The 13,826-nt window shown below is 42.2% G+C and overlaps 1 protein-coding gene across 1 annotated transcript; it reads left to right on the top strand.

Moving 5' to 3' along the window:
• The first annotated feature begins 809 nt into the window (after positions 1–809).
• On the top strand, positions 810–11,427 carry LOC113015686 (cystathionine beta-synthase-like). The gene is made up of 15 exons (XM_026157806.1): positions 810–1,001; positions 4,533–4,793; positions 5,128–5,234; positions 5,418–5,552; positions 5,650–5,729; positions 6,473–6,677; positions 6,804–6,895; positions 6,990–7,115; positions 7,234–7,318; positions 8,117–8,222; positions 8,344–8,421; positions 8,505–8,639; positions 8,793–8,901; positions 9,198–9,282; positions 10,639–11,427. Exons 2-15 carry the CDS (start codon positions 4,540–4,542, stop codon positions 10,770–10,772), a joined length of 1,731 nt encoding a protein of 576 aa, XP_026013591.1. The 5' UTR covers positions 810–1,001; positions 4,533–4,539; the 3' UTR covers positions 10,773–11,427.
• The last annotated feature ends 2,399 nt before the right edge of the window (positions 11,428–13,826 follow it).

Below are 13,826 nucleotides of genomic sequence, written 5' to 3'. Positions count from 1 at the left end.
TGCACCGCTTTTCTTCAAGACTCAATCCTATTCTAGGAAGGATTTTATTATGATTTATTATTACTCTGCTATATTTTTATACCAAAGCTGCTAACCAGAGACTAATTTTAAAGCTCCTTCGTAGTCTGTCAGACTGTAAACTTTCCTTCACACAGTCACTAACAGCGGACAACTGTTGCTGCATTTTTTTTCTGGTAAATGGCTGATGCAATGCTAACTAATCAGCCTGTTCTTTTACTAGTTCCCTTTTTTGACACTTCGCTTAAATTTGATGTGATAAATATTCTGGTAGTTTAAGAAGGGGAAAAAAAACCCTCTAAATTAAGTAAGAAAAAATTACCTCCAGATAGATCTCAAATCTAAACTTATTTTGTCATAGTATTGATTGAGCAATTAAGATGGTGGGTTAAGATCCACTTAAGATGGTTTAAGTTTAATGTGCATAGTCTGGAGTTATAAAGATACAAATACTACAATAAAGTACAAATACATCAAACTTCTATGCAAATACAGTACATGTGTTGTACTTTTAAATGCTGCTTGGGAGTTGAAAAGTATTTTATTTGTATTTTTTTAAGAGAATTTATAAGTCTAGTTACGTTGTCAAAAAAATAGATTATTAAACCCTTGCTTACTTGAATTCAAATGTTAGCGAAAAAAAGACGTTCATGAGAAGCTTTCAAGTTGTTACACGCGGTGTCTACGTGCGCGGGGGTGTGTTTGGTCAGTAAAAAGTAAACAGGTGCCACGGACTACTTTACCTCAGCGTTTTTTTCCCCCTCAACCCCTTTTAAAGAAATCTCCGTACAGCCCACAAACAGACGCCCCCACCGCAGCCAATAAGAGCGTCTCCCTAAAAATTCTGCGCTCCATACAGTTTAGTCCACGTGCGTCGGCACGTTAAAGGCTTGCTTTGTCGGAAGTTGATCCCTAGGCTGTGCAGTCGTCTGCTCGTCGTACCGGAGTACAGTTTTCTCGCAGATTTCAAGATAAATCTCCAGGTGAGTGAAAATAAAGCCGCCTGACACAGAGAATGGAAACGAGGAGAAGCCGACGTATTTAAACACACTTTTTTTCGAATTAAATTAATTTATATTTTCCCATGGGCTGATAGAAAGCTGCCTCCAGCTCCTCAGTTCTGATGCAACATTGTAGCTGCGCAGTTCAGGCTTTTGTTGGACCTTTTCCAGCCGATGTGTTATAATTCAGGTGTTCGCATACACACTGCGGTGTCCTATATTTATTATATTAAATTATGTAAGCATTACTGGGGGGTTTTGTTTTTATTTTTTTTTACAATTAATCGCTTTTTTGCTTTCCCCCCCTTTTGGTTACCTTTTGTAGTTTGTCTCCTTTGTATCCCGCCACATCATCTATTATTTTCAAATGACGCAGCGTTTATTTCTATCATGCTGTTTCCGTGCTCTGGTTCGTTTTGAGCAATGCAGCCAAGTGAGATTTTTCCCCTTTTTTTGTCTTAAATCTTTTTTTCCCAGAAAATTGTGACAACCTTTTTCCTTTTTTTCTTTTTTTCTTTTTTTTTTTTTTTTTACTTCGATAGCCTTCAGTGTTATCGTTAAATTGTTTTATTAAAAGAGGCTAAAACAACTATTTTCCTGCGACCTACACTGTCCTATTAAAGGTTATGCATGTGGGTGAACCTTTATACGGCCTTTCTATGGCCATCATTACTGCTATTCGCATTGGCACATCATTTGTGATGGCTCAGTGGATATCTATAGTGTGCTGTTGTATTGCCAACAAGCAGATACTTCGGTTGTGTTTGTTGCTGCCAGAGCAATTAAATGCTGCAAACCATAAAGGGATGCTGCAAGTCATAGTCACCACTGGACTCCCAAGAGTGGTGAACATACCATTGGTGCTTTCCTTTTTCTTTTCTTTTTTTCCTTTTTAAAGCAGATAAACGTATGAGGGGGGATTTTTCATTAGAGTGGACCGATGTTGCCAAACTCTGATTTTTTGTGTTATGTTTCTTTAGCCTGGGACCTTTAATTAGGGATTGGACTCTTGGCTGAAGTATGGTGTATTAAACCAAACTTAAGTTTAAGCTGGGCAAATCCTCTTTCAAGTCTTTCTTGCCCTGCAAGCCTGGCTCAGACTTGTTTTGTGTGTGTGTGTCCTCCACCAGGAGGATCATATTTCCCTGTTAAACCCTGTAAGGCCGACACATACCACACACATTTGCCAGCATCGATGTTGCAAGTGTTACTGTAATTAGCAGTGTGCCTAGCAGTGGTTGTAAGGAAAAGGTAGGGTAGGTGGTTTGTGCTTCTGTTTAAATTTTGATAGCAGATCAAATGCATGTATCATCGTAACGGCAACATTCCACAAAAGCGCGTGAAAGCCTGCTCCACTCCGTGTAGAGCAAGGGAGCTGCAGGCTTAAGAAAATGTGTTTAGTCCACTCCTGTGGACATTGTCTGAACTCATTCTGCAGTCAAAGACAGGGGCCCCGTTGTAACAGCTGGCCCTGTCGGTGTGTGCTCTGTGTGTTAGTGAAGCCTCATGTGCTACCATTGCAGCTGGGGGATGGGAGGGAAACAACAGGATGTAGTAAGAGGAAAAAGTTGGGCTTGTAAATCTGTGGCAGTCTTAGCAACTGGTACTTATCTTACTTTATTCTGTTCTGTAGTTTTGTTGTTTAACTCATTGACTGATTGATTTAAAGTCTTAAAAAGTTATCACAGTGACAGAAAGTAGTAAGATTAAAATGTACTGAAAGTTTGAGAAGCTCTTGTTGTACTGCTCTCGTGTTTGGAGTCATATAACCGTAACATGAAATGGCAAATTATCATGTTGCAGAGGCTGTGACTGTGACTGAGGTTTGTCTTGTATTTACAAGTGAAATTTTAAAATTGTAACTTGTTTTCCAGCTAATCTTTCTTTTGTTCCTGCCAGTTTAGCCAAACTGCCACTCAGTGGTTTAGCTCTCTTCCTGGAAAGTTATTGCTGAAGTTCATGTCAGGTATTTCACCTCGTGCTTAATTACCCAGCTTATTTGTCAAATTAATGATCAAAGACTGGATTTAAAGCTTCCCTTTGATCTCATCAGACTCTTAAACACCCGACTCAGATTTAAGGTAATGCTTAACATTTGGTTAGCCATTAGTAGCATTTATAACTAGTTATAACTGATTACAAAATCTTTTTATGGTTTAGATTAACTACATTTACAAACAATGAGAAAAGCAGTAATTTTCTTTTCTGTAGATCCTCAAAACGGATGCGTGCCTGTCGGTGTTGTGTGTCTAAATCTTGATATGTGGGAACAGCAATCAGTCTTATGATTTATAAAAACAATACTGCTTACCAACCCCCTAAAAAGAAGCTTTTGTTTTTTCCTGTGGAGAAGAAATGATGAAATATTAACTGAAGTTTTATCAGCCCCACCCCCCCTTGCTTACTCCCACTTTTGCTTTCTCACGTAGCTTTGATAAGGGCAGAATTTGGCCTCTCGTCATGACTAGGCTAAACTAGACTAGACTGAAAAGCGGTGGTAGATGGAGATGAGCTGTGGATTTGTTTTAGCAGTGCAGATGTCACTCAGCATTAATAAAAGAAAGGAGTGGTTCAGTGTTTGCTTTGCACTGTGTTTGCTGATTGGTGAAGTTGAATGTAAGCTTTAACAGATTGTCCTTTAGCTCACATTTGTCATCTCTTGGAATTTTTTTCAGGTTATCTTATTTACAATAAAAATAGCCCTTTTATATTGTACGGTAAAGATGCTACAATAATAGAGAGAAACCCTAACAGTCAGACACACCCCGTGATCACGTAATTTGTGACAGTGGTGAAGAAAAACTCCTTCCTTAACAGGAAGAAAGCTCTGGCAGAATTTAAAATTAGAGAGGGTCCTTCCCAAAGCTGGTTCCACAGCTGTGGATAATCAGTCCAGCACTTGTGACTGAAGTATCTCAACTTTAAGTTGGGTTGCCATAAAATCGTGCATCAAACTTGTCCAAATATCCAACAAGAAACCCATCCAAATTTTAGCATTACCATGCATTCATGCGGTTCTTGGATGGTCGGATTTCCTTCATTTGGAAATTGTTCCACTTACAAACATGACACATTGGATTTTATTGCTCAGAGGGTTTAAACTGCACTTTAATAGTTATTTCTGTAAGATACACCTCAGTTGTCGAAACTATTGGTGATAACTTTTCTAAAAAGTAATCGAGGTCACACAAAGAAAGTGATTGAAGGATTGAGCCCATCTCCTTGGTATAAACTCACAGGGTTGAATATTTTGAGCCCAAATGAGCAGTAGAAACTGGAGCTATTTAGTTAATAATAGAGAAATGCATCATGCCTTTGATGCAGGTTGCAGAGAAGGAGACTACTGCTTGTGTCAGTCAAAAACAACATTATGAAAGTATTTAATTTCCTGGCTGTCAGCCAAGTCACTGATGATGCAGGAAAACTTATCAGAACATGCTGTAAGAACAGTGTGTTACATAATTGGATAACTTTACAGTTGGTTTTTTTTTTTTTGTTTTTTTTCCCCTTAAGTTAAGCAATGCCATCAGTTCCCTCATCCAAAGAGACCACAGTCAACAGCCCTGTGTGCCCACACGCTGGCAAGCTGCACGGCTTCAGCAACGGAGAGAACCTGAAGACGGAGGAGGAGTCGCAGGAGGCAGCCAGAAACATTCAGATCAAAACAAAGAACTCTTCTCCCGAAAGGAAATGGATCCGGCCCGACCTTCCCAGCCGCTGCACGTGGAGCCTAGAAGCCTCAAAATCCGACTCCCCCCACACTCAAGTTTCAAGGTCAGCGTGCCAGTCAGATATCCACTGCTTCTTGCATCTCAGCACTGTTGTATTGATCTGCTGTTACAAATAAAAAAACTGTCGTAAAGGCGTTACACTATTTGTTTAAAGCTCTGAAAAAGAGGCTGTTATTTTTGTTGTTGTTTAGACTTCTCAGACCAGTGAAGTGAGTGGAAATGGGTGTTATTATCTCACACTAGTGATAGCAATAAAAGACAGTCTTAGCCTGATAAAGAAGTGATTACCGTCCAGTCTATCTGCACAGCCAGACGTGGCGCTTCTGTTTATCATCTCGCTGAGGTTTCTTCTTCTTTTTTTCCCCTTCTCCTCTCAGGACTGTTGCACCAGCCATTCTCCCCAACATCCTGAACAAAATCGGTGACACTCCCATGGTACGCATCAACAACATCCCCAAAGCCTTTGGACTCAAATGTGAAATATGTGAGTCACACCACATTCAAGCCGAGACACATTCAGAAGTTGGTTACGTCTGCCTGGTTACTGTGCAAACTTGTGAGCGCTGGTTGGGGTGTGAGCGTTTCTTCAGGTCACAATTGTATCTTAATTGTTTCATTTGGCTCCTGTGATTTTTAATGTGTTATTGTGACACTTTTTTTGGTGTAGTGGCCAAGTGCGAGTTCTTCAATGCGGGCGGCAGTGTCAAGGACAGAATCAGTCTGCGGATGGTGGAGGACGCTGAGAGAGCCGGGATCCTCAAGCCAGGAGACACCATCATAGAGCCCACCTCTGGAAACACTGGTAATCCCCTGCATGCGCCTGTGCTGGTGTGAAAAAATACACGAAAGCCTGTGCTGATAATGCCACTCAAATCTGCTTCTTTCTTTTGTTCCTTAAGGTATCGGACTCGCTCTGGCTGCTGCAGTGAAAGGCTACCGTTGCATCATTGTCATGCCAGAGAAGATGAGCATGGAGAAGGTGAATTTCCTGTCATATAGAAACCACAACTCACAGAAACATGGCAGGTTTTTTTTTCTGTCAGAGTAAAACATGTCTAGACTGCTACAGCTAAATTGAAGGGTATGATTTCCTGATAGAAAAGTGCGGTTTCTGTTCAGAGGGGCTTTTCCTGAAAATGTTGCGACTAAGTATGCAAATCGCAGCCTGTTATAGAGGCAGAGGTCACGCTTTAGCATTGCTGTTGCATCATATGATGCAATCTTTAAAAGCTGTGCAAAAATATAAATCTAGTGTACATTTGTACAAAATGTTCAAAGTTTTTGTTTGAGGTCTATATTATATCTTATCTTGTTTTTTTTTTTTTGTTTTTTTTTGTTTTTTTTTAAAATAATCATATATCTTATGTTTTGTTTCTAAAGGGATTTTAATAATATTTTCTGATTATTTGTTCCTGTTTTTTGTTCAATTTTTTGAACATTACAACAAGCTCAGTATTCCTTTTTAATTTCTTTTTTTAATGAATTTATTTTATTAATTTATTCTTTTTTTTCAAGCTGTTTTTCCACAGTAGCTTTCATTAAATTACATTAAAATAAAAACATTAGTACCCTTTTAAAAAGACTACTGTTCTTCAAGCTTACTGCATATCTATTAATTCTAATGAATCTTGAATGTTTTAAAGAACAAATTCCTGTCGGTGTTTCTCACTGCAGTCAGGCCATCGTGTACAAGTGTTAATATTTGTCAGATGTTCTCGACAGGTGGATGTCTTGAGAGCACTCGGAGCAGAGATCGTACGTACGCCCACCAGCGCCCGTTTTGATTCGCCAGAGTCTCACGTGGGCGTGGCCTGGCGCCTTAAGAACGAGATCCCCAACTCGCACATCCTGGACCAGTACCGCAACCCGAGCAATCCCCTGGCTCACTACGACACCACAGCCGAGGAGATCCTGGAGCAGTGTGAAGGTACGAGCATCCTGAGCTGTAAAATTTACAGAAACTTCTTCAACGGCATTATTGCTTTTTCCTTAAAACTCACTTTAGAAGTTCACTGGAAATCAAGTCAACAAGGTTCTGTGTTTCTGCTGACAGGTAAGGTGGACATGCTGGTGGCTGGTGCAGGCACAGGAGGGACGATCACAGGCATCGCCCGCAAGCTGAAGGAAAGATGCCCAAATATCAAAGTAAGCTCTTTCTTGAGATTATGTTTCTCCTCTTTTTTCAGATAAATATCTGCTGAGCTACTTGTGGCTTATGAATGGTGTGTTTTGTGCGCAGATTATTGGTGTTGATCCTGAAGGTTCAATCCTGGCTGAGCCAGAGGAGCTTAACAAGACCGATAAGACCCAGTACGAGGTGGAGGGCATCGGGTACGACTTCATCCCCACCGTCCTCGACAGATCGGTTGGTTCAAGCGGCGTCTATAATCCCATCTCCTTTTCATGAATGCTCCTAAGTGAGCATGGTAATGTCGTATGTTTAATATTACTTTTTTTTTTTCTTCCCCCGTCAACATTTCCAGGTGGTCGATACGTGGTACAAGTCCAACGATGAGGAGTCCTTCAACATGTCTCGTTTGCTGATCAGAGAGGAAGGCCTGCTGTGCGGTAAGTCTTTGTGGTTCCTGATTTAGGTAGGCTCTTCTACCCCGGGACTTATTAGTTTTTTATTTTTTTAGTGGCCAACACACAGCACTTATTTCAGGGCCTGTTCTGAGGTAGTGACTTGTGATTGGCCTTGAAAAACAATATGGAGCTTTATGCTGATTGGTTCGATTCATTCATTTTTTGATTTATCCTACCACTGATGGTCACAAGAGACTTTGCTTCAACCAGGACAGGCAGGAGGTGGAACTAAAATGTTTTTCATAGTTTCAATCTGGTTAGTTTCTAAAGCTCTGAAACTCCTCCAGAGCCCAGTAGCTCACCACAGGAAGGTGCTCCTTATAAACAAACGGCAGAATTCATCCTATTCGAGGGGACGTGGGTGTGAATGGTTACTGACTGGCATACAAGACAACAGAAGAAGCACAAAGCCTCCAGGAATACTTTTGCTCCCAGGGAAAAGCTTCATGAGGAAGATGTTGTGGGTACCTGGGTGCCACTTAAGGCAAACTAACCTACCGGCGATCGTGGCTCAAGACTTGGAAGTTCTCCTTGTGATAGGAAGGTTGCCAGTTCGAGCCCCGGCTTGGATAGTCTTGGCTGTTGTGTCCTTGGGCAAGACGTTTGACCCTGCTGGTGGTGGTCAGAGGGCCCGGTGGCGCCAGTGTCCAGCAGCCTCGCCTCTGTCAGTGTGCTCCAGGGTGGTTGTGGCTACAATGTAAAGCGCTTTGGGGTCCTTATGGACTAGTAAAGCGCTATACAAATACAGGCCATTTACCATTTTGCTTTTTCCTGTAACAGGAGGCAGCTCGGGGACGGCCATGGCAGCAGCTGTGCATGCCGCCAAGGAGCTGAAAGAGGGCCAGCGCTGTGTGGTGATCCTGCCGGACTCCATCCGCAACTACATGTGAGTTTCCATATATGTTTGTGCTAGAGGTCCTTCAGATATATGCAGACAATTTGTTTGCTTTCTTTGTGTAAACACAGATCAGTCTTTTCTTTATCTTTTATTCTTTACCCCCCTCAAGGTCAAAGTTCCTGAGTGATAAGTGGATGGTCCAGAAGGGCTTTTTGAGGGAGGAGGACCTCATGGTGAAGAAACCATGGTGCGTGTCATTTAAAAAGACCAAATCTCCAGTTTTTAAGTCTCTCTCTATGTACGCTCATTAAACATGCCGTGTTCTCACAGGTGGTGGAACTTGAAGCTGCAGTGCCTGAACATGTCTGCCCCGCTCACTGTCCTGCCTACCGTTAGCTGCCAAAAGACCATCCAGATCCTCAAGCATAATGGCTTCGACCAGGCGCCGGTGGTCGATGACACAGGGTGGGTGTGCTATAGGTAGAAAGATTAGCTTTACAACAGAAAAGCACAGAATATTAGATCTTCACACATTCCTGGAAGCTGTGTTTTAGACCCTGAAAACCTTATCCTTGACTAACCTTTAACTTCACTTCTTGTTTATGTTTTTGTGTGTAGATTGATCCTGGGCATGGTGACTCTAGGCAACATGCTATCTTCGATCCTTGCAGGGAAGATCAACTTGTCAGATCCTGTCAGCAAAGTGCTTTACAAGCAGTTCAAACAGGTTAGTTTGGTTGGAAATTTAATGGATTTTAAAGACTACTCTTTTGATTCTGATTGGCTGAGGATGATCTCCAGGTAGGGAGAAAAAAAAAGATTGTAAACTTGCTGAACTAGAAAATTGGGGTTTGAAATAAGACTTGTTTTTAGTGCTAAAAAGACAAATTTGTGTTATGTTCTGTTCCATTTCTTTGTGTATACAGAAAGTTTTACTGTGACAGATGTTGTGACAGCTGTGTATATATCTATATATTTCTATGTATCTTTATATCTTCAGCACATCCTCTTATTTTAATTCAGATCACACTGACTGACAACTTGGGAAAGTTGTCCTCGATTTTGGAGATTGACCACTTCGCACTGGTGGTACACGAACAGATCCAATGTGAGTACAGCAATGCACACACACTGCCAGAAGTTTGTGCTGTGGCTGGTTGAGCTGCTGTTGTCTGTGGATATAAGTCTTGACAATCTGTGCGTTTAAACTATGACCAGGGGTTAGTGATTCAATGTGTAAAAACATTGAGTTTGTGTATTTGCAAGAACCACATTTTTAACAGCTCTATGAGCTCAGTATATCCGCTTCCTGCTGCTCCTTGCTTGAGTATAGATGCACAAGCTCAGTGTGAGAATCTGGGGGCAGGCTTTAGATGACCTTGACCGTCCAAGTAGAGACAATTTAGCAAACAGCAAGCTTTGTCAAGGTTACATTTAAGCAGGCTTTTTTTTTCTTCAGTATTGAAATCCAAAATGTGCAGGCTGAGAAGGAATCTTCAATCTTTATCTTTTTCCTTTGGCTGCACCCATTAAAAGTGGCCCTACACCTAACATCCTCCTTTGTCACACCAACCCTTTGAAGGGTGTAGTGAAATAGGATAAGCAATCTTTTCTGTGGTCTTCCTCTTTTCCTCCTTCACAGCAGCTTCATAATAAAACCAATTCTGCATCTTTAAATTGATCAAAGATGGACAAACAGACCTATCAATCAAACTTGCACTGTGCAACTTTTATCATCCCCATATGGCTGTCGGAGTGGTTACACAGACCAAGTAGGCATTAATTTAAAAAGGTTGAACTGTAAAATACAGTATACCTGCCACTGATCGTAATCAGCTTTAGATGGCGAGTAAGGCGCACAATGTGGTGTGATCAGCTACATTTATTTATTCTCCTCCCCCCCCCCCCCCCCCCCCACCCCATACTGCACATTCTGGCATGAGCACTCCCTGTTGCTGGTAAAATGGAGCTCTGACAGCAATAAATAAACTCCAGAAAGGTGGCAGCTACTGTTACGTGTCAGCTGATACACATGTGTAAGTGTAATATTGCTGATGTTGAACCTAACTGACATATCACGTGCATATTTAGAATACTGCATGTGTCTCATTTACATTCGTATACTGACAATAGTATGTGACCATGCTGCATACTGGATCCTCAGCATCAAATGGCTAAGGGACATGACTGTCCATTTGGCAGCTAAAGAGACAACTCCAACAGAATATTGAAAAGTTTAAAGAGCCCACTTGGCTTGTTCCACTGCCCCCTAGTGGCCAGAGTCCTACATTACAGTTGTAGGAATTATTATTATTATTATTATTATTATTATTATTATTGTTATTGGGGTTTTTTTTTTTTAAAGTTTTTAGTGGAAGCACTGCAACACTTTGATAGTTGAGTTAAAACCTTTAGACTAATAATTGCTCTGATACTATCTTTTCTACTCCTTGTCCTCCACCAGACTTGACTGATGGCTCTCATAGCAAAAAGCAGATGGTTTTCGGGGTGGTGACAGCTGTCGACCTGCTCAACTTCGTCACAGCCCGGAAGAGGCAGGAGCGCTCCATGTCAGAATCCACCGATGAGCTGAATTAAAAGCAAAGACACTACAAGCCTTTACATTTCTTACTTTAGAATGACAAACACATTGACATTTAGTTTAGTGTCTTAAAGATGGCAGAAAGTTTTTTTAGAAGTTTTGGTTTGAGTTTGGCTCTTATTTCTCTCTTTTTGAATCATTTTTGTATGTTTGACCTTGAGTCTTGAAGTGTAATAAGCAGAATACTTTGTTCTACTGTCAGCTTATGATGGGGGTTGTTATTATTGCTCAAGCCTGTAGTGCTCGAATCTTTTATAAGTTTTGTTACAGTGTGTAGACTTTTATTGTTTTGTATCGGACTTGAAGAGAGGCTGCGAGGAAAGTAAATGATTACATCATCACTTTGGCTTTGTATACCAGACAGGAATACAAAAGTCACATTCAATTCATTTATTATGGGAGTTGCTGTGTGTATGTGTAAAATATGCATATTATATTTTCATTATTGCTCGCTGTATGCTGATTTCATGATTGTGTGTACACAGAATAATCCATGTCAGGTAATGTGAAATCTGAATATAATCATGGTGTTATTCAAGTGTAAAGTAGTCTGGACTACTTAATCTTTGCAGTGTCTAGGAGAAAATATTTTTCTATGACATCATTTTTCCTTAATGGATGTATAAGGCTAAATAAAAATTACACTCTGTAGCAGTGTGGCTTCTTTTTTCCCTTTGTCACAATTTGAGGAAAAAAATATTCAGAAACAAAAAGATGCTTAGGGAAACTTAGGAATGAGGTTAGGTAGGTTGTACCTACTTTGCCTTCAGAACTGCCTTAATTCTTCACAGCATAGATTCAGCAAGGTGTTGGAAACTTTCCTCAGAGATTTTGGTTCATGTTGACATGATGACACCACACAGTTGCTACAGATTTTTCACCTGTACATCCATGACTGGACGCTCTTGTTCCACCACATCCCAAAGTTCAGAATCAGAATCGTGTTTATTGGCCAAGTATATGTGCAGACACATACAGGGAATTTGGTTCCGGTAGATGGTGGCTCTCAAGCACAGCAATGTAAATCTCACACACACACACACACACGTGTCTATATATACACATTACACATACATACACAAAGCTGTGTAAACCAACTATAAATAACAAATCTAAACTTATATACATAAAATACAGAAATGAATGAGGTGGAATGAATACTACAAAATGTACATAAGGTGCAGCTGCAGTCTGGCAGTGGGAGCAGTGTGACAGGTCAACTGTTAAGAAGGGAGATGGCGAGGGGAAAGAAACTGTTCCTGTGTCGGGTGGTCCTGGTCTGCAGGCTTCTGTACCGTCTGCCAGAGGGCAGCAGATCAAAAAGTCTGTGTCCAGGGTGTGAGGGGTCTGTGATGATTTTCCCTGCCCGTTTCCTGGTTCTTGAGAGGTACAGATCCTGGATGGAGGGCAGGGGCATGCCGATGATCCTTTCTGCTGCCCGTACAGTCCGCTGCAATCTGCTCCTGTCCTGTTTAGTGGCTGCTCCATACCAGACTGTGATGGAGGAGCACAGGACAGACTTAATGACCGCAGTGTAGAACTGGATCAGCAGCTCCTGTGGAAGACTGTACTTCCCCAGTTGTCTCAGGAAGTACATCCTCTGCTGGGTCTTTTTGAGGATGGAGTTGATGTTGGTCTCCCACTTCAGGTCCTGGGAGATGGTTGTACCCAGGAACTTGAAGGTCTTCAGAGTTGACACAGGGCTGTCTGATATGGTGAGGGGGAGCAGAGTTGAGGGATGTCTCCTGAAGTCCACTGTCATCTCTACAGTCTTAAGAGTGTTCAGCTCCAGATTGTGCTGACTGCACCAGAGTACCAGCCGCTCAACTTCCTGCCGGTATGCAGACTCATCACCATCTTGAATGAGGCCAATGACAGTGGTGTCATCTGCAATAGGAGTTTGACAGCCGAGTTCTTGGAGGTGCAGTCGTTAGTGTAGAGGGAGAACAGTAGTGGTGAGAGGACACATCCTTGAGGGGCACCAATCCTGAGGGACCGGGTTTCAGAGGTGATCTCCCCCAGCCTCACTTGTTGCATTTTGTCTGTCAGGAAGCTGGTGATCCACTGACAGGTAGCTGGTGACACGCTGAGCTGGGAGAGTTTGGAGGAAAGAAGTTCAGGCACAATGGTGTTAAAAGCCGAACTAAAGTCCACAAACAGGACCCTGGCATAAGTTCCCGGGCGGTCAAGGTGTTGCAGGATGTAATGCAGCCCCATGTTCACTGCATCATCCACCGACCTGTTTGCCCGGTAGGCAAACTGCAGAGGGTCCAGCTGGTGGCCTGTAATGTCTTTCAGATGGGCTAACACCAGTCGTTCGAAGGATTTCATGACCACAGACGTCAAGGCGACAGGTCTGTAGTCATTCAGTCCTGTGATGGTGGGTTTCTTGGGAACAGGGATGATGGTGGAGCGTTTGAAGCAGGAGGGAGGTCGTTGAGTCTGGGTTGGAGAGGGTGGTGGTGGTCGTTGAGTCTGGATTGGGGAGGGTGGGGTGGTCGTTGAGTCTTGATTGGGGAGGGGCAGGGTGAAGGGGGGAGAGGTGGAAGGTGTGTTGGGGGTCAATGTCTGAAGCAATGTCCCTGGGGAGGGGAGGGTGGGGCGTGGGAGTCTGTCCGTCTCAAACCTGCAATAGAAAGTGTTTAACTCGTTGGCCAGGTTTTTTTTTTGCTTCAATAGTGGGTGGGGGGGCGTCTGCAGTGTTGGGGAGTAACGGAATACATGTACCGCCGTTACGTATTTAGAATACAAAATATGAGTAACTGTATTCCGTTACAGTTACCGTTTAAAAAGGTGGTATTCAGAATACAGTTACTTTGTTGAAATAAACACTGCGGTACTTTCCTGTTTCATTTTGTCGCGGGTCAGGACTGTTTGGGTTTTGTTTGACAGCTACGTTCTTTCGTTCCAGGCGGCAGCGTTACGGTTGCCATGGTTACAGGGCGACGCTCTCTCTCTCTTTCTGCGACTGTGTGTTTCCTGGGTGAGAGAGCGCCTTTTCGTTGTTGTTGTTGTGCTAAGCTAACAGGCAGAATGCTACAAGCATAGCT

The sequence above is a fragment of the Astatotilapia calliptera genome, chromosome 23 (genome assembly GCF_900246225.1).
Source record: "Astatotilapia calliptera chromosome 23, fAstCal1.2, whole genome shotgun sequence".
Taxonomy (NCBI): Eukaryota; Metazoa; Chordata; class Actinopteri; order Cichliformes; family Cichlidae; genus Astatotilapia; species Astatotilapia calliptera.
This window is presented reverse-complemented; position numbering and strand designations above follow the sequence as displayed.

What these genes read in the sequence shown, in the direction of transcription:
- LOC113015686 (XM_026157806.1), top strand. Translation starts at nt 4,540, where the DNA reads ATGCCATCAGTTCCCTCATCCAAAGAGACCACAGTCAACAGCCCTGTG. An exon ending in CCCCACACTCAAGTTTCAAG is followed by an intron (nt 4,794 to 5,127) that starts GTCAGCGTGCCA and finishes TTCTCCTCTCAG; the next exon opens with GACTGTTGCACCAGCCATTC. An exon ending in CCGGTGGTCGATGACACAGG is followed by an intron (nt 8,640 to 8,792) that starts GTGGGTGTGCTA and finishes TTTTGTGTGTAG; the next exon opens with ATTGATCCTGGGCATGGTGA.